Source organism: Ixodes scapularis, unplaced genomic scaffold (assembly GCF_016920785.2).
Source record: "Ixodes scapularis isolate PalLabHiFi unplaced genomic scaffold, ASM1692078v2 PGA_scaffold3__209_contigs__length_174095766, whole genome shotgun sequence".
Lineage (NCBI taxonomy): Eukaryota > Metazoa > Arthropoda > Arachnida > Ixodida > Ixodidae > Ixodes > Ixodes scapularis.
In genome coordinates, this window is record NW_024609868.1 from 41,332,122 (window position 1) to 41,354,648 (window position 22,527).

Consider the following 22,527-nt stretch of genomic DNA (forward strand, 5'->3'; position numbering starts at 1 on the left):
TGACATTCTGGAAACGTTATTGCTTTTAGCTCAGTTGTTTCGTCCTCATATATATATATATATATATATATATATATATATATAAACGAAATTGTGCAGATGAATGAACCGTACTGAATCCAATGAATTAAAGAATCCAAGTTTCCAGGAACCCGCCGAAAGCCAAAAAACGGAAGCCAAAAAACGAAAGCCTGGCTCCGCCGTTTTTTGGCTTTCGGCGGGTTCCTGGAAACTTGAATTCTTTAATTCATTGGATTCTGTACGGTTCATTCATCTGCACAATTTCGTTTATATCCTCCTCGGAGACCACGTACGATGGTGTGAAGTGCCCGTGTTGTATTTATGTATAGTGAAACATATTTCGTAAACCATATTCATGGTTTACGAAATATGTGAAATATAAAAAAACCAAGGCGAAAAGGTGCCTCATATTTAAAAAAAGGTACCTGTAATTAATTCCTTAGTTCAAGGACGCAACCACGATTTCACTTTTAAAACTGCGACGCAAAATTGTACCCATCACGGGTATTTTGTGCTGCCTACCACATTTCGCCACACCATTTTGATACCTTGTAAATATATCAGTTTGAAATTTATAACTAGGCTTAAAGGGGCCATGAAACGAATTTTGGGTTGGGATGAATGATTTTAAATTGGGACTTTACTAATCACATATCGTTTAGTTGGCCCAAAGAAAGAGGCTAGAAAGTCAAAAGCCAGCTTTTCGGTACGAACATTTGAAAATATAGCGGACTGTTTTGTACCTTCTTGCCTTCGACAGCTCTCCGCCTTTTCACTATGATACATCCGCAGTTCCAAAAGCGCGGCACCGGCGCCAAACTGACGTCAGCAGAGCCCAGCTCACGCATTGGACACGAGAACTGCGTCACTCGGACGTATGCGCTCGTCAAGAATCAATCCGTCGACGAATATTTGGATTCGCGTTCGTGGCCAATGAGTGCCCTGACGGAACTTATTGTCACTGGGGGATGACAAGTTCTATGGTGTGGATAAAAAGTACGGTGGAAGCTAGGAGTCATCGCACCGATGCCGAAGGAATGTCACGACCACGTGATTTCAGAATTTGCATTTGAGTTGAGGATTAAAGCTAAGGAGGAAGAAGTAGGAAAATCGTTTCATGACCCCTTTAAACGCGAAGAAAGGACAGGAAAGAACAGTATCGTTCTAAAGTTCAAGCTCATTTATTTACAGGTATGTACCAACCAGCTCAACTGTTTACTATTATATTTGTACATTTTGATTTAGGTAAAATATTTTTATTATAACTTACAGCGCGACTAGAACAGACAAAGGAGAAAACACAGGACAAGCGCTGAAATAGCAACTGATTCTATTGAAAAGAAAATACATGTGATGCACGCTGCTCCTGTAGACATGCCGCTCCGTGGCCCTGGAGCTTCTTCTTTCACTCAACACGAAACCGGCCAAGTTATCCGAGATCCCCAGGAAGCCGATCTCGCTCTTCATCAAAGTCACTGTGGGCTGGCTAACACACAAGGATCCGTTTTGTGTTATGTGGTACGTCTCCATCATTTCTCGGGGTAGTTTGTGGTTGTGTCGGAACATCACTATCGTGTTGTTAAAAAGGGGTTGGCATCCCTTTTTATCCGAGATCCAAAAAATATCAGCTTTTTGGGTCTCGGATAACTTGGCCGGTTTCGTGTTGAGTGAAAGAAGAAGCGCCAGGGCCACGGACGGGCATGCCTGCACGAGCAGCAGCAGTGCTAGTTCAGCGCTTGTCCTGTGTTTTCTTCTCTGTCTGTACTTGTCCTAGTCGCGCTGTAAATTATAATGAACTCTTACCAACTCGCCCAATTGTCCATTCTGCCAGGCAAAATATTTGTGACTCTGGTAAACAAAGGGATGCTGAGTCCTATGAACATGGCGTTTTGCACGTTAATGCAGATTTTGTTTTTTCTGTATTGTTGAAATTAAATAATGGAATGTTATATTTTTGGTACCCGAAAAAAGGATTGGATTGTACGGACGAAAAAAGGAAACTAAATAGTTAATCGTTTCACGGCGTATATAGTGCCTATTGCAAGAACAATGCGGAAAATATATTCGAAATTTAGCGGTTCAAACCGGTTCGCACAGGTTCGAGCCGGTTTGAACCGTTATCTTTTGCTTCCCGGAACAGAACCGGAACTGAACCGAAAGCCGTAAACCCAAACTCGAACCGAACCGATAAAAATTTCGGTTTGAGACTCTGCTTCAGAGAGATCAGAGTTCGCAGAGGTGGATCGCTCACCTGTGGCGTTGGATGACAGCAGTTCTGAGAAACTCGTTGCAAACCAGTCGGAAAGTTTTTGCATAAGACATCCATGACAGCTTTAGTTCTTTTGCGTCAGATCACAGGCATGAATCCGAACGTAGATTGTAACAGCTTCAAGAATTACAGGTACCTCAATCGAACTTCGTTAAAAGTCCATTGCTGCGATACTCAAAGAGCGAGTGCCTGTTCTTAGGGCTGGAGCCAAAGGTAAATTTTGTCTCACTGTCATCTTGCAGCTACTCCAGTGTTCAAAACGACAGGTGATAGTGATTTGTCGGTATCCGTGACACGTCTTTTCTTTTTAGTAAGTACACCCTATAACTGTATTCGTTTTCTCCATGACTAAACCGACAGCCATCCATCGTCACGCATGAACTAGTTATCTTGAGGTGTATACTTTCCCGGCCATTCATAACTATAAACAATAGACATAGCGTAAAAATGACATCGAGGCCGAAGATATACAGACGAGCAAATGCTGTCGCGTGTGTTGGTGCACGCGCGTCAGCCGACTTAGTTCAAAGGCGCCAGATGCACCGGGTTGCGGTTTGGAGTTCGAGATGGCTCCCGCGCGTGCGAGCTCTAAAGTATGGATGATTGAGAGCCTTGTCAGAAATACCGAGAGCCATGCGGAACACATCGGCCTTTTATTCTTTACAAGGGGTTCGAGTCCATATATATATAGCATTCGGTTCTGACTCTTTTTCAAATGGCTAAACCCGGCAAAGCGTGCACGTTCACCGAGGTGTATCGTTGAAGTATAGTGCCCCTATAGCACAGAGCACAGGTTCGCTTCTTTCTATTTCTTATTTTCACCAGACATTAGACTCCAGTCTATTCTACTATTTGTCTGTTATACCTTTGACTCGAGGTAAGTTCAGGGTGATTCTAAATTATCGTTGGGGTTCTGGAAATGGGTGAACCCGGCCGAGCATGTCCGCTGAGCTGTATTGCTGAAGTATCGTACGCCGTGCACAAAACGCGGGATCGTTGCTGACAAAGGCACGGGCGCCAGCGCGTGCCTTTCGATAGTGCACTCTGCGCGTGAGTTTTCGTGCAAACAGGGCATTCTTCTGAGCCACGGCCGCCCACGCGCCTGTGACTTTGTCTGCACTCTAGATATTTGTGAAATGGACGATAAACGCCTATGAATTCTAGAATTCGTCGGTTACTTCTGACTCGGAGTAAAAGCAGGTTGACTCTAGATTATTGTTTAGGTTTCCGTTAGCCTTTACGTTTCTGAGCTGTAAGAAACAGCAAAATAATAATACTCGGGAAAATGAAAGACGAAAGTGTATCTCCAAAGGTTTTGCTACTGCGAAACAGAAAAAAACCTTGGAGGACGGTTAAGCTTCGTCTTCAAGAGCGGGAACGCTACAAGCGTACCTTGCGTGGCCGAGTCAGTTGCGCATCTCGTTCGCAACGGAATGGTCATGTGTTCGAATCCCGCCTTCAAATCTTCGAATTTTCTTCCGAGACAAATAAATTACTCAATAAAGTGAGATTATTGGAGACAGGCGGCGTTCTTTAATTCGCATTACATGCAATGTTTTAAGCACTTTCATTCCAACGTGACGTCACGTTTCACGTGAGCGTTGTGGATTGTTAAAAATTCCCCGCGCGAGGTCATGTGGCTGTGATGCCATGACCCTGAAAACGAAACAGAATTTTTGCGTCACGCCATTGACGCCGTCATTCCTGCAACACGGGCTTCTTAACGCTTCTTAACGTTAAAAAACCTTGTCTATACTCTCTTTCACCTTATGTTGTACCGCAGCGAAGGCTAGGAGCGCTCATAGCGTTGGCAGCTGCCCTTATTGCACGCGAGCTGAAGCATATCTGCATTCTTCAGATAGTTCAGTCGGCCGCCACACGTACTTTCAGAAACGTCAAATGCCGTGGTGGCGTTAAGATTGAGGCGCACTGTGCATCTAAAAAGTGCATGGCGTAAAGTACAAATCAAACTATAGGTTACGTAATTGAAGTAAATTAGTAAGTACGCAAATTGTAATGTACTTCAAGTAGTAAATTACTATAAATACAATGTATTTTCAAAGTAATGTACACGTACTTTTTCACGCAATCTTTCATGATGCCTTTCATCCCCTATATAGTTTTTTTTTTTTTTAATTTTTTAGTCTCTTATGTCTTGCTCCAGTGATAATCGGAGGTGCATCAGTTTTTTTTCGAAAATTGCGGGAGATATTGGGTAAAGTTAAGTCGCCACCAGAGTATGTTTTACTTCGAACTATTTAACATAATAAACTTATGAGAGAATGAGACACTTATTTGTATCAGTTTTATAGTCGCTATTACTTCACCCAGAGAGATGACCAGATGACGTTTCGGAAGACTGTAGCGTGTTTTCCCATGACGATATGCCATTTTTTTTGTTTTCGAATTTGGGGAATGTGTTTTGAAGTCGGGAGATGTGCTTCCCTCGAAAAGTATAAGTAAAAAAAAGTTTGGTAAACTATAAAGTCCATGCGCAGAGAATATAGTTCGAGCCAAGTACAAGTTTTCTGAAGTTACTGGAAGTAATCTATAAGCACCATGTACACATCGCGACACAGTTAGCGGGAACGCGACATCGGCGCATTTTTGCATATTAATTCTAAATAGTATAAGCGAGCACGAACTTTTATCGCTTACTATAGAACTAAATGAGCTCTTGGTTTCCCTTGGTTTCAAAGAGAAAAAACAGGAAAACCGGCGATCGCTTGTTCCCACTAACAGTGTCGCGCTCTGTAATTAATGTACTTTCCGAAACTGGTTGCTTATTATTATTTTTTTCATATAAACATTGGGGGACATAATAAGGCCTCTCGAATGAGCGGCAAATCTTGAAAAATCTTAATAGTTAGAGATTTGGGAGAAAAGGCAACGCAAAGAGATCACCCGTGCGTTGATCCTTGGCACGCGATTCTTCAATTACATCACAAACTACGGGAGCACCAGATGAGCCTCAGAGCTAGTGCTGCGTTTTGTTGCCCCCTTTGAGTGAGGATGCAGTGTTCAGATCCCCTGTAGTTGGAGAGAGTTCCTACGTTGTGAAGAAGCAGGGACAAGCCGTTTCTTCAAATGCGTCAAGACTTCGTGAGATTCAGGACACAAAAAACCGCCAGTTTTCGGCGTTAATATCGCAGTTACTCGGACTCACTCGTGATGTGTCTGTCCAGCCCCCGCGCCTCATTGGAGGGTTGTTGCAGTAAAAATTGTAAGAAGTATCTTATCCTGCAACCTCCCCCCCCCCGTCTACGCAACATATGTCTCCATCTTTGCAAATATCAGCTGATCTTCCAACTAGGGATGCCGCGAACTTTTTTTGAACCGAAGTTTCGCTGATCAAATCACGCAGTTCGAAAGGTTCGAAAGACTTCGAATTTTCTATATGGTAAATTCGACGGAACTCAAATTTTCGAACTTGTTAAACTAAGAAGTTCGACTCTTTCCAAACCTTCCAACTTATTACGCTAAAATGTTCGATCCTTTTCAAACTTTCGAACTTATCAAGCTGCAAAATTCGATGATTGTCAAACTTCCGAACTTGACTGACCGAAAAATTCGATAATTTTCGAACTTTCGAACTTCTTGCACTAAAAAGGTCGAAGCTTTTCGAACTTTCGAATTTCCTACGCTAAGGAATTCAATATTTTCGAACTTTTGAACTTATTTATCGCTACAATTAGAAAAGTTTCGAACTTTCGAATTCTGGAAAGTCAGAAGTTCGACGAACTTCAAACGTTTAGGGTAAAAGTTCGACGTTCGTCGAACTTGGAAATACCGGCGGACGGCTTCATTTGAATTCAACTAGTGAGGTACATTCGTAATTTTTTTTCTCGAACTTTTACATGCGGTGCTGCGCTTCTTACCAAAGACAATGCCGCTTATTTCAATGTTCTGGCATGCTTAGTTTTAAAGAAATAAATTCCCGAAGGGGCGAGGAAGGACGACGGGTTTTTGACGATGATCGTTTGTGCCAGATTTGAAGCCCGCTGTAGCCGAAGCTATTTATGGTAGAGATGCTAAACGTTTTAAGAATGATCTATGTATAGCCTAGGTAAGTGTCGTCTTAAGATGTGATTATTGCTATTCAAGGTGAGTTTCGAAGAAATGGCAAAACATGTGCCTACATGCAATTATGCCCCAAACTTGGTATTTATTTTCGTCTAAGTTGTTTGAGGTATCGCATTTAAATTAACAACATAGACAGAACATACCATTGCCATCTGCAGAATACAAAATAATGTATTTATTGTTTTTTTTCACGTTAAGGAATAAATTGACTCATGGGAGAAGATTTCTAATATTAAAGTTCAGCACGAGAAAACATTTTTTTTTTTCGCTTCACGTCTCTGGGACGTGTTTCTTTTACCCTGTACACATTTTGGTAGGAGAAACCTGTTTCGAAGTTCTGAACCTCTGAATACGCAAGAATACAGCACTTCGGGCGAATTCTTGATAGTGTTTTTTTTTTTCTCCAGCATTTTATTCCCGCATTTATTCATATGATTTTTTTTATTGGCACAGTTATTTAGGTTGAAAAGACATAGCTTTGAACTTCCGAACCACTAAGCATGTGACGAGTAGTGCGGAATTAAAAACAGCGCGAAGAGACGAGGACCAGACAAAGAAGAGACACGGACGTAGCGCTGACTTACAACTGAGTTTATTGAACGCAAAATCGCAATATATATTTGCGGTGTCACGAACAAAAGAACAGAAAGAATTCAGCCCATGTGATGTATTACCAATAAAAATAAAACAATGATAAAATATATATATATAAAATAAAAAAGCGCCATGACACAGCCGTACAGAGTATGTGCTAAAAAACGAGCAAGTCAGGGAACCAGAAAATTCATCTCCTTGCCTGATAGGGCCACAGAAGGACTGCTTACACATGCTGCACCCAACCTCGCTATCTCAACAGCCTCTAGAATTTCCCGAGTAAGCTGGTCCCTACGACGCTTAACAACCTCACACCGTTGGAAGTCGGGTAGGCAACCACAGTCGTGGCAATGAATGTCCAGATGACCAGAGGCGGTTCTGGAGACACTGTTAGCGTGCTCTATTAACCTGTCGTTGAGACAGCGGCCCGTCTGGCCAACGTAGCGCCTGCCACACGTCAGAGTGAGAGAATGAACAACCCCCTCAGAACACGAGACGAAGCGATCTCGATGCCTCGTACTGCAAGCCGTGGCCGCCCTCGAAGAAGGGTTAACAGCTCTGCACAACCTGGACAGCTTGTCCGGGGCAGAGGATAAAACGTCGACGTCACACCTGCCAGCAATGCGTTTTAGGTTGCAGAAACGGCGGAATTGCAGAAACGGCGCGAATGTCTAATGCTGCCACTCAGAACTCTCAGCGCAGAAGATAGGAAATTTCTGGTGGATTAAAATATTTTAAATCTTTTTGTTTAATAATTATAAATAGCCTAACTTCTGCGCTAAGCATAAGGAAGGAGAGGTGTTGACAATGTGGAGGTAGTTGTGTCGTATTGCAGGCGGTGAGATATTTAGCGATTTTAATGTCGTGTTCACGCAAATTTACGCAGAAGCCAGGCTGACAAGCATATACACGCTGCATAAATATTCCCAAACCAAGTTAGTGTTATTTCTTGTACGGGTAGAATGTTTAATATCTTTACCGCGACGGCAAAACATAACTTTTTTATTAAAACTATAAATTTAGAGTTTTAATAAAAAAGTTTAACTGTGTTTACAAGTGATTTTGGCAACGTTGAAATCACTATTGTTTTTTTATTGGTTTTTTTAGTTTCTTACTGTGGGTTTCTAAATTTTGAGTTATCAACAATAATGCGGATCATCGAGGTGTGGTAATTCAGCACAGTATATGATTGAAATAAAAGAATAAATATCCATGAATTTGTTTTGCGTGTGATCAATTCACTGCTAAAAAGCTTTGTATAATTATCTCACCAAAAAGACCTGTTGCAAAAGTTCACAGCGCCCTCATCTGCTGCTGAGAAGCATTATGGGACAGGCTGTCGGAAACAACGGACGGATGGAGATTGCTTGCTCTATTGTGTCACGTGGTAGCGGAAGAAAAGAGGGAGGCGAAACGAGGCAGCGCGCGGCCTTCTGGGTTTTTTCCAAGCGATCTATTGAGCAGTGCACCCCAACATATGGACAAGAATCTGAGAAACAGTTCTACAAACTCTGTCGTGGATGTCGAAAACTGTTGCATCGAAATCGTTTCAACAGTTGAACTACAGAGTTGTACTACTCTTCTGCGTAGAGGTGCCCCCAATAGTTGCCAAAATGCTGCCCAGCTGTTTTCTAATTGGTGCAAGACATATAAGGAACACACGCAAAACTATGCCGCGCAGCTGTGATATGACAGACTTAGCAACAAACACAAGACATTGTTGCACCGATCATGGGGAAGCTATGTCGCGAGGAGCGCTGCCTCGTCATGCAGTGCAAATGTTGAGAAAATTTATGCGGCAACAGTTGGCAAAAACTGATGTACAGCTGCAGTCCCGTTGTAGCGCGCAGCGTCTGCCCAATTGGTTTAGGCAACAGTTAACAAACAATGGTGCCCAGCGTTTCCGCAGCAATTCCTCGAAACATCTATCCCAACCTACGGCAAAACTGTTTTGTCGTACGGTTGAAACACTTTTGAAAAGCAATGTTTGGCGACTGCATTCTACCAGTGTAAATCCAAACTGTTTCTGAATCTGCCTCGGGAACAGTAGGCTGACTATAAAAACGGACGTTGCGATGACTGTTTGTAAGATATGTTTGCCGAAAGCAAAAAAAAAAAAAAAAAAGCTTTAAGTTGCCACATTTCGAAATTAAAGGGCTCGACGCTACCGCAATATTAGTCGAAAAATAGTAGCAAAAGAGCAGTTCCCAACTTTAGCAAATGCAAACGTGACGTTCTTGGGATATGCTGGGGCCGGGCTAGTGTTGCATCATACTGTTTTGCATAAAGCTGGGCTGGTCGTTTCCGGAATATTTAGCAACATCAGGAAAGCACACATTTAGCTAGATAATAGCAATGCTTCGGTAACTGTTATGAGCATGAAAGAGTCAATGGTGGAGCGACACAGTCGCCGAATCTAGAATTTTAGGAGCCGACAATTCTGCAGTGTTATGAGTGCTGCTACAATATTGTTGCGCGATTGCTATAAAACTGTTTTCATGTTGCGCGGCTTTGTTGCGTAAACTATCTCCACAACGTAAATTGTTACCAGGGAGGCTGTTACATCGAGTGTCGGAAAAAGTCAAAGCGTCACGTTCCCTTCTAAGCATTCATACAAACGACCTTTAAAAATAAGTTTTGAGGAATGACGTTAGTAAAGAGAAAAGGCAACATTCTTGTACAATTATAAACTACTTAGGTAATCCCCCAGAAAAGGCGCGCCTAAAAAAGGGAGGGCATAAAATGTGACCCATTCTGTCAGCAGTAGGGGTTGGCCGAACGTTCATGTCAGTGTTTTCCTCCAGTCAGTTTTTGTATGTGTTCCCTCTATGAGATATGTTGAAACAATAAATGGGGCGTACAATGTATGTGTAATATAAAGTGTAGGAGATGCAATGCCTGAAGCCCTGCAGCCGTGCGATCTAAACAAAACATTTCCCAGTATGATTTTGGTGGTAGCAAAGGCCACATATATAGCTTCTCGAGCTGGTGGCGCTAGCTCAAGGAGAGAAAAATTGAAAGACGTTTACAAATCTGTGTAATACGAAATTAGAGAGCAGCTCTCGAAAAGGAGGAGGGGGAGGGGAGGGTACGGAGGGGAGGGTGTGCCCCTCCGTACGAACTCTCCTTCTCCCCTCCTCCCTCCTTCCTTTCTCACCCTCTTCCCCTCCTCCCCGTCCTCTTCCTGCTCTTCCTCGTTTCTTCCCGCTAAATTTAGCAGGTTATGTTTCCCCGCTAAATTGACGCCACCTTACCTCGACACCAATTCAGTTTCCCCGCTAAGCGGGGAAACATTAGCCGCTAAATTTTGCAGGGGAATATTACCACTAAATTGAGCGGGAAAATTCCCAGTTAAATTTAAGAGGGAGGTTACGCCGCCGGCGACTGCGCTCAAACCGGAAACGGGCGCCTAAAAGTTGCAGCGTTCTAGAAAAAAGCGGCTACTAACTTCCTTGGTTAGTAAGTGTTGCCAACGCTCCCGCTACTGACTTCAGTTACTAAAGGTTTAGTAACTTATGTTGCAAGCAGTTACTAACCTAGGCTTAGTAAGTAGTACTAGCTCTTGTCTCAAGGGAGGTACACACACATGCGTGACTGCGACCAAGTGCGACTGCAACGGCTTGCGACGCAAGTGTTGCTATGACAACAGCTGCGTCGCCTCCAACAAAACGGGGTAGAAACCAGGTATCTTTTTACTGCCAAAGCATTAACCGACCCATGGAACATAACCGGCGTTGTCTGTAGCGGAGAAAAACGGCACCTGAATTCCCATTGGCTGAACGATGCGGCCCCTAAATTCCCTTTGGCTACGACGCGTCATGCGGCTCCATAGCAACGGCATCATTGTTGCTGAGGGGCCAGACGAACTGCTGGCGGCGCAGCGGGAGGACGCGACCGGTATGCGCTGGCCTGACGTTAGGCGTATTTTTACGCTCCAAAGTCCAAAGTCGTCAACCGGTACGAGCGTCTCTGGACATGACGGGGGGACGCGGGTATGCACTGTCCTGACGTAAGGCAAAACGTTACGCTTTGGGGTCTAACGTCGCCAACGGGTACCCGCAGCTAGGGCGATGATGATGATAAGACCCGTGATTTCCGCACGCGCCGCGCCGAGCTTCGCACTCCCGGCGCCGCGCCGAGCTTCGCACTCCCGCCGCTGTCTCACCGAGCGGCGCATCAGTCACCAGCGAGCCAGCGCGGTCTGCACGGCACACCGCCGCACACCCTGCCGACGCTGCGCCCGCGTCTGATCCTTTCGACGCCGAGGAACATGGCGGCGCTTGAAGCATATAAGTATATCGCCGGCGGCCGCAACCTCGGTGGTAGCGAAACGTCGCCGTCCACTCCATTACACCGCAGACGAACTATGGGAGCGGAAGAACGCAGCAAGACCAGTGAAGAGGAAGGCTGCGAAACCCACCATCGTTATCAAGTCTCCGAATACACGGCGGCGGAACAAGTAGCGGCGCAGCACGCCAGGACACAAAATGAGTTCATGCTTTAGCAAGAATAACCGGCAGCTATTTAAGTGCAAAACTCTAAATTTCTAAAACATACCCCGCAGTAAACCTCGAAAACATAATTCGCAGCGCAAAAGTCGAGGGAGCACTCAGCGGCGTTCAATTGGACATTAATGCTTTCGTATTCACAACTCATAAGAAGTTATTAAGTGTCCTCGGCAATTTTGTAGTAGGCGGGAACGCGAATCGAGGCTTGTCTTACTTAGCTCGAGTGGCACCACCGGGAGCCATAACTTGACACCAGCAAATGCACTGGACTCTATGGGGAAGACGAGAAAAAGTGCGGTTTCCCTCGTTTTTAAGCTGTTGTCGACGCTTAAACATTTTGTTTTTAGGAAGGCGTGGTGGGAGGTTTTGTTGGTGGTCGGAAGTGACCTAGCGAATTGTGTATACGTACTGAGAAGGTCTTCTTCGTGTTTGCTGTTAACCCTATGACTCTCTTTTGTGTAGTCGGGTGTGAACTGTAGCGAACCTTCTGGCCATGTGCAATTGGAGGGCGGTGTGAAGATGACGGATATAAGAGAGGCCTCCTGAATAAAATTTTAGTAGCTCTGTTTGAGACGTCTTGTATTTGTCCCCCTTTTGTAGCCTCCCTCTTGGGTTTTAGAAATGTTTAACTTTAACCAGCTCGCCTGCCTTATTACGTTATCTTCTGTCAAATAGCTTTGTGCACAAATATTAAAACTGACAGCTCTCGCAGTTCTTGCAAATAAATGTTTGTGGTCAAGAGTGACTCCGCTGGTCGAAAAATGTAGTGCAGCTCAATCAGGAAAGAGCTACCTAGTAACGGCTTAGTCGGTTTTGATTAGTTGGCCTTAGCAGACGACACGCTTGAAGGCTTTGCTACGCGGAATTCGCTCATCCCGGAAAGCCGCCTTTAAGATGAATCTTTTTCGACATTTTTCAACTTCTGGGCTTCCCCGAGGACGGTCTTATTGACGCCAAGTTCTTTTCTTTACTGCACTACGAGTGCAGGCGCTTGCCAGCTCAGGTGTGGGTGATCGGACACGTTTGATTTTTTTTAAATTGGCGTTCGAACGCTTGGCAATTACTGATTCGAAATCCGAACACCCGATGTAATGATCGCAGCACATCATGAAATACTCGGCTGGGAGCACAGCGTACGAGCTTTAGTTTTTCTACTCTTGAGTGTTTCTCTCATAGACTCGCGTGTCTTGCGTGGTGTCAAGTAATGGCCACCGGTGGTGCCACTGACGGACACCCGATCAGCGATCCAGCCTACTGCAATAGAGATCGGTGTAAAAAACCGGTTTTGGGAGCCGACGTGGCTGTTGCCATAGCAACCCGTACTTCACAACCCGTTGCAGGTGCATTTGGCCGGACTCGACGCAAGCGTGTAAATCACCCTGAAGAATGCCTACTCTGACCGCAGCCAATGCTACGCTCCAATGAGCCAATCAAAGGCGTCGAAACTGCGGTGCCATGCCGCTCGTTATTTTTATGGGTTTGCTTTCACCGGTTCAACCAATCACGAATAGAAGAAAGCGGCTGCGGCTTGACCTTTGGCGTCAATGGCGTGTTTTAGTAGATCGTTCTGATGACTTGGATAGTGGTACTCGAAAGTCTGTCGCCGCCTTTGCGCATGTCTCGTATCGTTATTGGGGGTGTCGGAGGCATCGGAACGACTCACTAAAACCCTCGGCTAGTTTCATCGGAACCTTGTGACGGCTGAGGTGGGTTTAACGTCGAACGGAGAGATCGAGTAATTCTGTGTGCACCAATCAATGTTACTTTGAGGTGCAATCAGTGTTGGCGGTAACGCGTCACTTTCTTCGGTAACGTGTAATGTATCCGTTACTTATTTCGAGTAGCAGGTAGTTGAGTTACGTTACTCAAAATTATTTCTTCCCGAAATTAAAAAAAAAAATACACCTTAATTTGTTTTGTGCTTTTAAACGTCAAGCCATGTAATTGTTTTAGTGTTTTTTTTTTTGCGAGTTTAGTTTTATGATTTCTTGTGAGTATTTAGGCGAAACCGTAAAAATATAAATTCATTATGTTCGGTTTCGGCATGGACATAATAGTTTTTGTAATATGGCGCTCATGCATACCTGTAACGTCAACACATCAAAACGTGTTATTTTATATTTAAGAAAAAGTAATGCAAAAACTTTTTTTTTTGGTAATGCCTACAATACTGGGTGCAATCTACGAACCTTGAGAAATGTATCATATGACATATGAACGAGAAAAACAAAATGTACTTGTAGTGGCAAATAGTGCTGAGTTGATCATCAGCAAAATGGTTGCAAAAGACCTTGGCGCGATCTGTCGGCGGCTGCGCGGACTATCAGAGGCACAGCGCCATCTTTGACGCTTCCCAGTCCCGACCGCCCGCCTCAGTACGGACCACACCCTCAGCGAAGCGTTCGTCGCTTGTTCTTGTTGTTGTTGCTTTTCAGGTATGTGAATGGTGTCAGCCGTTCAAGAAGAAATTGCGAATATCATCCAGCTCAAGTTAGTCGATGGTGATTTCACGAAGAATTACTTTTCAAGCATGAAATGCTTTGTAACCGAATCCCCGAATCTCAACTTTTTACTTGTCCGTCCGTCCGTCCGTACGTAAATGTCCGGTTATCTTTTGCGGGAAAACTGACGTCACGTGACCCACACGTCAATCGAGTTTTCCTCCTAAATTTAGCGGGAAGATTTGCTTCTTGCAGCTTAAAATGGAGATTCCCCGCAAGATTTAGCTTGGAAATTGACGTCACATGACCTCACCACCAATTCGGTTTCTGTGTGAAATCTAGTAGATAAGTATACCTCATGTGATACACGAATTCCCTGTCCCTATTCCTCTCCTTACTTCCCCCTCCCTTCCTCTCTCCATACCTTCCCCTCTACGGTTTTCTCAACATCTGCCTTCTTTACCTTCGCTCCTCATCTGCCTCCAATTACTGACACTCCCCTCCCCTTCCTTTCTTTCCCTATCCGTCCCCTATTCTCCTGCGATACCTCCCTCCCCCTTCCCCTTTTCCCCTCCCTTTTTGCCCCTCCTCCCTTATGGGACGTGTGACACACCCAATCAATTTCCCCGCTAAATAGAGCGCGGAAATATGCGTCATGTGACACAGCAATTCTCTTTCCTTCCGCCTCCCTCCTTCGCAATCCCTCTCCTCAACCTCCTACAGTTCCCTCTCCCGCTCCCCATATGCCTCACTTCCCTTCCCCTCCCTCCGCTTAGTCTTTCCCTCTCCATCCCTACAATGCACTTCCTCCTTCCCCACTTGATTACCTTCCTCCTTCCCCTTCCTGCTCATGTGACACACAAATTGTGTTTCCCTAATTTATTAAAAAAAAAAAAGCTTTGAGCCCCCTTAAGCTTCGCCTTTAAGAGTGGAACGCGATGGCGTCATCGGGTCCCGTTCGCTAAGCCTTTTCGTATAAGCCCGCGCACGTTCCTAAGCCGTGCAAGCGTGTGTGCGTGTTCTAGCGTGTAGAGTTACGAATCACACCACGTCACACGTGAGCGTTCTGGATGTGAAGTTCTCCCGCGAGGTCATGTCGCTTGACGACACACGCGTGACGTGTTGTGTGATGTCACACTTGACCGTGACGTCGTGGCCCTATCGGCCAATCAAGAATTTCCGGTTACACGGACTCCGACATAGATGTCAGATTTTTCGGGACACGAGCTCGTAAACGCTATCGCGTTTAAATATAGGTTCTTGACTCCGGGAACAATTGCTTCTAAAATCTGCATTTCATTCACTATATAGAACGGAAAGTGAAGGTCGCTCCGATTTTTTAAAATAAAATTTCCTTTCTTCTATACTTCGTTCATTCCTAAACGAACAGGCCTGTAGACGGCTACGTGCTCGATGGACGAATCGGTTGTCGATCCGCATGATGACGCGCATACCCACGCATAGAGAGCAGAGTGAATGTGCAACTGCTCGATCGGGTCCCGCGGTCTATGGGCCGCGTTTGCTGCACGCACGGCGAGGAGGTGACGAACGCGTTGGTCGTCTGCAAGCGGCCTTTCCTCTTAGCTACGCGTCTACTCAGCGCATCTGCACGTGCGACCAACCTCCGCAGGAGGCATCCGCCAGTAAATTGCATTCCATGGCTTGTGATGGACACTCTCTGCAATCTAGGTTCTCTACCAACGCGCACAGGGCGGGAGATGAAAGGGAGGTGGTTGATAGATTCAGCCCCATTGTTCATAGGATAACCTTTTCTGAAGCTTGAACCGATAAACAACTTGAGTTTTGTGTGTCTGTGTTTTTACCTTGCGGTGAATTGGCACGGCTGACGCAATGTGTTTTTGTTAATTCGTGGTATATCCTGCGTATATGAAAATTATGTGACTATTTTGGCAGACTCTGTTCACCCTTTCCCTGCAATAACGTATCGGGCGCTGCGGGGTACCCGGAAATAAATATATACTGCGGAGGACTGTAATAAGCGCTTTTTGCATCTTTTGCAATTTTAACTTTAACAACGTTAGTTTAGAGACATACAAAATGAAGTCGTCTTTTTTCCTATTACAGTCAGATTATTGTACTTCCTGATTCACCATGAAGGCATCTGTACTCGCAATGTTGGTTCTCGTCACGGGTAAGTTCCACACAAACTTTGCAATCATTTTAAGAAAGACAGTCGCAGGAAAGGACATAAAAATGCGCTACTTCAAATTTTGCAGGATTTGTAAGCCACTGCTCCAGCCAAGATTGTGAGTGTTGAAAGTTTTGAAGTTAATATTTATAAGTTATTTTATTTGTTGCTATGATTTTGCTTTTACATTTTAGGACTCTCTAGAGCTTATTGCAATAGTTTCAAAAGGGTATTCACGCGGAAGGTCACATTAAAAGCATATTTCAAAACAGGCAATTCAACAAAAGTCTTGGAACTATACTTTTCCTAGAGCCATTGGATACCAGAGTTTTTGTGTCCAGTCCTAAAATCATTTACCAGAACACACGAAAAGGGATTCGTGAATATCTCAAAGCCCGCTGGCATTCAGAAAGTGTTTCAATTGGTTCAGCCTCTATTTGTAACCGTCGTCATTTCTCTAATTTCGTCATTACCTATAAACTGGACACTTAAAACGCCAATTTGTTCTGTGTTTCAGGAGAAACCTTAAATTGTCTTTATTTGGCCTCCAGGATCACGAATATCGAGATTATGTTACAATTGTGTGCACGGAAGCTACAGAAAATCATTTTTAAAGTCCGAGTGTCCTTCCCGGAGTGTGACGTCCTATTAAGGGTTTTCAGAATCTCCGGTTTTGCGCAACTTGAGCGCCTATAAAGCTATGCACGCGCACTCTTGCTCTTCACAAAAGGAACAAAAAAGACGTCACGACAGCTGCCAGTGCGGGGAAATATACTTGGCGCTGCCCACACGAGCGACACGCACTTGGCGGCCGCAGAGTTCTCGTATGACGTAACAACTAGTTGGATGTTCTGCGTGTTTTCTGCGTTTAGTTATATCTTCGGGGAAAACGACCGTGATATTCAGATTCACGAGACAAAAATACGTTACAGTTCACCTCAGGCTAACTCATCTTTAATGACACTTTTCATCGTTTCTTCATCTAAGGTCGGCTAAGCCTCATAAGCACCTGGAAAAGTCAGCCGCCAAATAATCGACACCCCTCAACAGGAAATTAAAAAAAACAAATCAGGGATATAATAGTCAAGCGCCCTGTACATACGATAAAAAAAACTATTCTGGTTAAAGGTGCTCCCTCCTCACAGATGCCACTACATAACACGCCGAAGACACTTAAATTACTTAAATGTAGGAATGCGAAAGCATTTAACACCCGCGGGTGAAATGTTTTCGCTTTATTTTATGTTTCGGGAGGCGACATCAAGCTCCGCCACCACGCAGGCGCGCCGCCCCCGCCGTCTTCACAGCTTCCGTGACGAAGCATCCGCGTTGCTGTGCTTTTCTTTGTGTTTCATTGCTCAGGCCCGTATGCGTCTGTGTTGTGCCCGTTTGGGCACTACACTGACTCTTTTTCGCGTAATGGGGCATATAAGGCTTTCGCCTTAAGAAGGGAACCACCGAAATTGATCTTTTGCAGGGCACATACTTCATGGGAAAGCCGATTGCCCGGGAAATTTTCTTAACTGCCATCTGTCCTGCCTTCTAATTTTCAATGCGAGCACTAAAGGCGTTTGCGACGGTCCAGGTGGCAGGCAATGCGCATGTAAGTACAAATTTCAATTTCTCACAAGATCAATTATTTCTACATATTCTTTGCTATAGATAACTAATTAGAGAGATTACAGTGGGCGTGCCGAGTGTTTGAGTTCAAAGTGTGTACCATAAAAGTCAACAGGCATCCCACAAAGACCGCGGTACAATCTCTGTCTCAGTGGGATACAGGCGCACCTCACGAAGTAACGATTGCACCAATGCAAGCCATTACAGCGAGCGTTCACGTAGAAAATTGACCGGGTGGGAAATCAAACCCGAAGTTAAAGGGACCATGCAACGATATTAGCGTATCAAAAATTCGCGGCCTGTAATTTTTAACCTGGATTCCTAGCTTTAATAAAACACCTTACCTCATCGGAAATGTTGCTATTCCACTAAGTACTTGAAAATACTAAAACTGTTTTTTGTTTTTTTTAGGGGGGGGGGGGGGGTGACCACCGCACGGCGGTGGTCATCGAACCTAGAGAGAGCGACCAGCGTGACGTTGGCGCGTGGCGTGACTTTGGCGTGACGTTGGCATCAAGTCAAACGGGTATCGTGTAATATAATGGCAAGTTGTGCAATCACTTGCTAAACATAGGACTAATTGTTATTAATCTTGTGTCGACATAAACGAATCTGTGGAAAGCGTCGTATCATCCTCACAATTTTATTATGCGTAGTTTTTGAGGCGTCATCCATCGAAGATCAACAAAACCATGTCTGCTCCGCGGCTGTGTCTGGCGTGTGAAACAAGCAAAGGAGATGCCTGCACTTCTGTTGCTTTCGTTTTCCAGTCTTTAGATTGACTGCGTTCTACCGCAGCAAAGGTTGCCAATAGACCATTTGCTTTACCCCCAAGCGCCCCGGTCCGCGCTAAAGGAATCATGGGAACGGTGTTCCTTCAGACCCTTACTGATCGGTAATTTCAACCCTTTTCTTGGTTACACCAGCTATGAGCGTAATTCGGAGTCACCCTGAACAAGCGCCTGATATACCCCAATGACCTGTCATATCTATATTAAAATTTCTCTTCAATGTCAGTATTTTTGATACTGTGTATGCTGTCTACCCTTCAACCTGGATGGGCTGCAGAAATCTCTTACATTACTATCATGCTGATATTAAGTTAGAAACGCTAAAAATTGTATAAACAGCCCCGCGAACTCCAAGCTAATTCCTGGTTTTTGTTGTTGTGAATAATCGGCTTTCAAAGCAATCCCTGCTCAAAAAACAATCACGAAAATGATAATATTGTAAGAGATTTCTGCAGCTCATCCAGGTTGAAAGGTGGATCGCATGCGCAGCATCAAAAATGCTGACGTTGACGAGCAATTTTAAAAGTTATATGACAGGTCCTTGGGGTATATCAGGTGCTTGTTCACGGTGACCTCGAATTACGCTCAGAACCTGTGTAAACGTGGAGGTGGTCCAAAATTAGCGATCACTAGAGAGGTGAAGGAACACCGTTCCCATGAATCCTTGAGTGCGGGCCGCGGCGCATGGGAATACAGCAAATGGTCTTTAGGGAATTGTAGTAGACCATTCCCGCAGCCCGCTAAGCACCCGGATAGCGCTCCGTAATCCGCCACAAGACCTTGAACTATGCAGAGAAGGCTGGCGGCGCGCATGCGCGGCTGCGGCGTTTTCTTCCGGGATACGGTATATAGCGGAGGAGAAAAACGGTCTACTACAATTCCCTATTATATGCCTACCGGGTGCAGGTTGTTCCGTTGTGTCCGAAACGTTCTTCGGGCAGCCCTCAGCTACGAGATCGCGGAAGAATCAACGGGTCTCACATTTCACGCACTGAACAACTACTCCAATCTGACCGGTGTGGGGATTGGAAGAGTGACCAGGGACAGGTCGAGCTCTGTGTCTGCTGTGATCATTACGACGGAAATCGCAACTACGTTCGCGCAAGAAGTGTGCTTCGCGACGCTGGGAAGATTTGAAAGATACCCGTTTGAGACTCGAGTCAGTTTCATAATTTCGTTTGCCTTTCACGGAGTCGTCGCGCTCATCGACGCCTCGCTCCCGTTTCGTCGGGCTGCCCGAGCAGGGAACGAGTCCAGCGAACTCGCTATAAACGAGCATCTCACGCTCGATCTCGCTCAACCCATCACTTCAATACGCCATCTTGGTCATTGGAGGATGAAAGAAAAGGAAGGGAAGAGAGTTTAGTCTTCCTGCAGCGAAACCGAAGAAACTCTCAGCGAAACCAGAAACTTTCCTCTCCATTTGACTTCACGACCACCTGACAGGCACATTACCCGGAAGGCGGTGTACGAGTTAAAATTGGTCGGGGTGGGCTGCCTCGGCCACATTATTCAATCTACTGTTATTTTGAAATAAAAACAAACTATAGCAGGCATCAAAAAAACTATCTTTTTTTAAATATTTGACAGGTGGTAGGGTCTAAGTCCCACACCTATCAACCAGAAGTTCGAAAATTGTTACACACCCCTTTTAATCCTGCCGTGGAGGTCTTCGCTCACCATGCACCCCCATTGTGGCCCTCTAAATGCAAAACAGGCAATGTTTAAAAGCAAATAAATGATTTCAAAATCGGCCCTAGGTGATGCCCCTCAAGATTCGATGGCATATGTCTTCTAGGCTTTAGTCTCTAGGGCCATCGTCGCTCTGCGGAAGCTCAGTCCACGTGTGTAGATAATCTAGACTTGAAGGCGACTGGGAGGCTTTTGGCAGAGGCGACAAACATAGAGTTGACCACGTTGTGCTCGGTGCGGTGTTTAAAAGTGAAACCACTGTTTGAGGATTTCCTATGGTCGTTGAATGCTCTAGGAAACAAGGAAACACGTAGGATCTGCGTGAGTAGGAGCGACGTAAATCTAGTTATAATTTGTGGTATCTATTTCTACTGTAAACGGTGCTCGTTCAAGGTGCACTTTTTTTTTTTTTTCGTACGCTTGAACAGTAGCAAGTCTTGGCATAGAGTTTTTCAGAGGACGTTAAGGTTTAAAGTTTTTTCTTTATCGAGTGGATAATTTAGTGGTTTATGGAGCAGACCCACATACCTTTCTTTTCGACATTATGCATGCATTAATTTCGTTTTTTTTTTTTATTTCAATCTGTCTATTCACGCACTCGTTGCACTTCAAAAGCTATGGAATCAATGCTCCGAGAATCTGAGGGAGAGGAGGCGACAAGAGCGTGTGCGGACGTCAGACCGGCGAGCTCTGTTTCGAATCATTAGTAGGTAGGCCTAAAACAAGCTGCCTTTCCTTGCAATGAACTCGTCGAATGAGTTTGAATGCGTGATCCAAACACCGGACGCCGGCGTTCCGCCTTCTAACGCATTCGACGAGTGCAGTGGAGACAGAGGCAGCTAGGTTCAGGTCAACCCACTAATCGTTCCAATCAGAGCTCGGCATTCTGATGTCCCCTCGCACTCCTGTCTCTTCCTCTCCCTCACTCTTTCCTCTTTCTGCGATCAAGCTTTCATATTTGAGAGACAGACCGAGCCAGAATTGAAGGCACCGATTTGTTAGGGACGTTTCTTCTCCAAAATGGATTTCTCGTTGCAAACTGAATTCTATACTCCAGCCAATGACGCTTCAGGAACGCCGCGCTTGGCGAGTTCCCACCATCTTACCATCTCTTCACAGCCAATCAGACTACGGCAATGGCCGATAACCACGTCAGAAAACAAAACAGGAAGCACTGAGCGTCAACGTAATCAACCACATCCGGCGTGTCTTAGCCTCTCAGTGCCTATAGCAATATGCGAAATGCCGTCTTTGAGTTCACTGTCGTGCAGAACACGGAGACCGCCAATGACGTAGAACGATAGAGGCATTCGAGCCTATGGCGTTGCTCGAAATGCTATTAGCTTAGAGAAAGCAATTTGTGCAGGGGCGATTGAATGGTCGTTCGATCTACCTATGGTCCCTGCGGACATTGGTTCTTTGTGTGCCAGTGACCTTCTCAGCGTCCGTCATTCACACATATATTCTTCTAATGTTTGCCGTGATGGGCCTTCTTCGTGTTCTGCATAAAGGTAAACTCACAATCTATTTTGTATCAGAGTATAATGTGAAGTGTATATTTAACGCTTCTATTCCTTGTGAGTTTAATTATGGCAAACCATAGACAGGTTTTATGGTCTCTAATTAAGAAACACAGGGCGTGTCTTCTCATGTCGCCGCTTGATGTTTCGCAAGAAATACGCAATTTCGTGAAGCAAAAACAACAATCAGGCGATCGGGACTCGCCACGTTTTGTTTTCTTCAAGCTGGGTAGTGGTCTTTATAAATAATGTCTGAAAAGGCTTATTTCGGTCTTTTTTATGGTCCCGAAGTGTTAGCCGGTTTCTGCCTTTTGAATGCACTCATATTCTGAAATTGGAAAGCATCATGATTTATCTATAAGAAGGTATACAAGATGTAAGTACTGATGCTGATCTCTCACTTTCTAGGTATCCTTGTGGGTTGCCCGAATAATCCTCAGGGATGCCAATACGTGTGCTCCAAAAACCTAATAAGCAAACGCTACAGATGCGGCGGCTACAAGAACCAATTCTGTAGATGCTTTGAATAGTGATATCTCATCAACAATTGACGGGCAATGTGTAATAGTAGCACAACTGCAAGAGTGCATTTCCCGTACAGGAGGGGACCCCATCTTTTCCTGCAGTGCTGGTCGAAGGTTATAATTTTATTCAGCATGACGGGAGTAATTACCTAAAACATTACGTCGACAAAAATAAAGTTGCGCAACTACAATCTCTACCCTACGGGGTCCAAAATATAAAAACCGGTTCGAGTCAACTTCGTACCATTATTGCATGTAGCCCCTTAAAGTCTTCATGCAGGCGTGGCCTGTAATGAAGAAGAAAATGAATAAAAC

At 44.8% G+C, this 22,527-nt stretch overlaps 1 protein-coding gene across 1 annotated transcript; it reads left to right on the forward strand.

The window, feature by feature from the left end:
- Positions 1–1,500: 1,500 nt before the first annotated feature.
- On the forward strand, positions 1,501–22,218 carry LOC120850471. Its single transcript, XM_042292711.1, has 5 exons — positions 1,501–1,539; positions 16,002–16,068; positions 16,154–16,183; positions 17,543–17,668; positions 22,097–22,218. The coding sequence occupies exons 2-5, from the start codon at positions 16,029–16,031 to the stop codon at positions 22,216–22,218; spliced, it is 318 nt and encodes a 105-aa protein (XP_042148645.1). The 5' UTR covers positions 1,501–1,539; positions 16,002–16,028.
- The last annotated feature ends 309 nt before the right edge of the window (positions 22,219–22,527 follow it).

Excerpts from the sequence above, each read along its gene's own strand:
- LOC120850471 (XM_042292711.1), top strand. The coding sequence starts at position 16,029 with ATGAAGGCATCTGTACTCGCAATGTTGGTTCTCGTCACGG. Across the intron at positions 16,184-17,542 it reads CCACTGCTCCAGCCAAGATT|GGCACATACTTCATGGGAAA; the intron begins GTGAGTGTTGAA and ends GATCTTTTGCAG. Across the intron at positions 17,669-22,096 it reads AGGTGGCAGGCAATGCGCAT|GTATCCTTGTGGGTTGCCCG; the intron begins GTAAGTACAAAT and ends CTCACTTTCTAG.